At 43.9% G+C, this 756-nt stretch overlaps 1 protein-coding gene across 5 annotated transcripts in view; it reads right to left on the bottom strand.

Moving 5' to 3' along the window:
• The window catches only part of LOC116086914 (zinc finger protein 271), a 39,427-nt gene that overhangs the window by 869 nt on the left and 37,802 nt on the right, over window positions 1-756 (bottom strand). For 4 of the 5 annotated variants that reach the window (XM_031365123.1, XM_031365121.1, XM_031365124.1 and 1 more), the window contains one exon: window positions 1-754. This exon is cut by the window's left edge and continues 869 nt beyond it. In XM_031365123.1, coding sequence (XP_031220983.1) covers window positions 1-754 — 754 coding nt within the window. The remainder of the gene's footprint in view (window positions 755-756) is intronic. The other variant, XM_031365127.1, reaches the window with a different exon arrangement.

Below are 756 nucleotides of genomic sequence, written 5' to 3'. Positions count from 1 at the left end.
CCAGTGTGAATCCTTCTGTGTTTAATAAGGTCTGAATTCTGACTAAAACTTTTGTTACACTGACTACATGGATATGGCTTCTCCCCAGTGTGGATTCTCTTATGGAGAATGCGATCAGAGCTCTGACTGAAGGCCTTCCCACACACATCACACTTGTACGGTTTCTCTCCAGTGTGGATTCTCAGATGTTTAACCATGCCTGAATGCTGGCTAAAGCTTTTACTACAATAGCTACACTGGTAGGGTTTTTCTCCTGTGTGGATTCTCTGGTGTATCATAAGATCTGAGCTCTGACTGAAGGCCTTCCCACACTCATCACACTTGTAAGGTTTTTCACCTGTGTGGACTCTTTGATGTTTAATAAGGTCTGAGCTCCGACTAAAACTTTTAATACACCAACTACAAGGATAGGGCTTCTCTCCAGTATGAATTCTCTGATGCAGAACCAGGGCTGAGCTCATCCGAAATGCCTTTCCACACTCCTCACATTCATAAGGCTTCCAATGAGTTCTTTGGTGCCTAATAAGTCCTGTACTCCAAGCAAAGCTTTGGTCACATTCATCACAGCTATACTGTCTTCTTTTGAAGAGCATCTGACCATTCAACTCATCTCCAAATTCACAGAATCCGTTGCCTTTGGAATCGTGGAGAACATCCTCCTGGAGGCTGCCAGACTCTTCAGTCAATGTTTCAGTCTTTCCTGTCATTTCCTCCTCTGTAGCTGGCTCTCCAATCTTGATCTTAGTCTCACCATCT

Source organism: Mastomys coucha, unplaced genomic scaffold (assembly GCF_008632895.1).
Source record: "Mastomys coucha isolate ucsf_1 unplaced genomic scaffold, UCSF_Mcou_1 pScaffold13, whole genome shotgun sequence".
NCBI classification, from domain to species: domain Eukaryota; kingdom Metazoa; phylum Chordata; class Mammalia; order Rodentia; family Muridae; genus Mastomys; species Mastomys coucha.
This window is presented reverse-complemented; position numbering and strand designations above follow the sequence as displayed.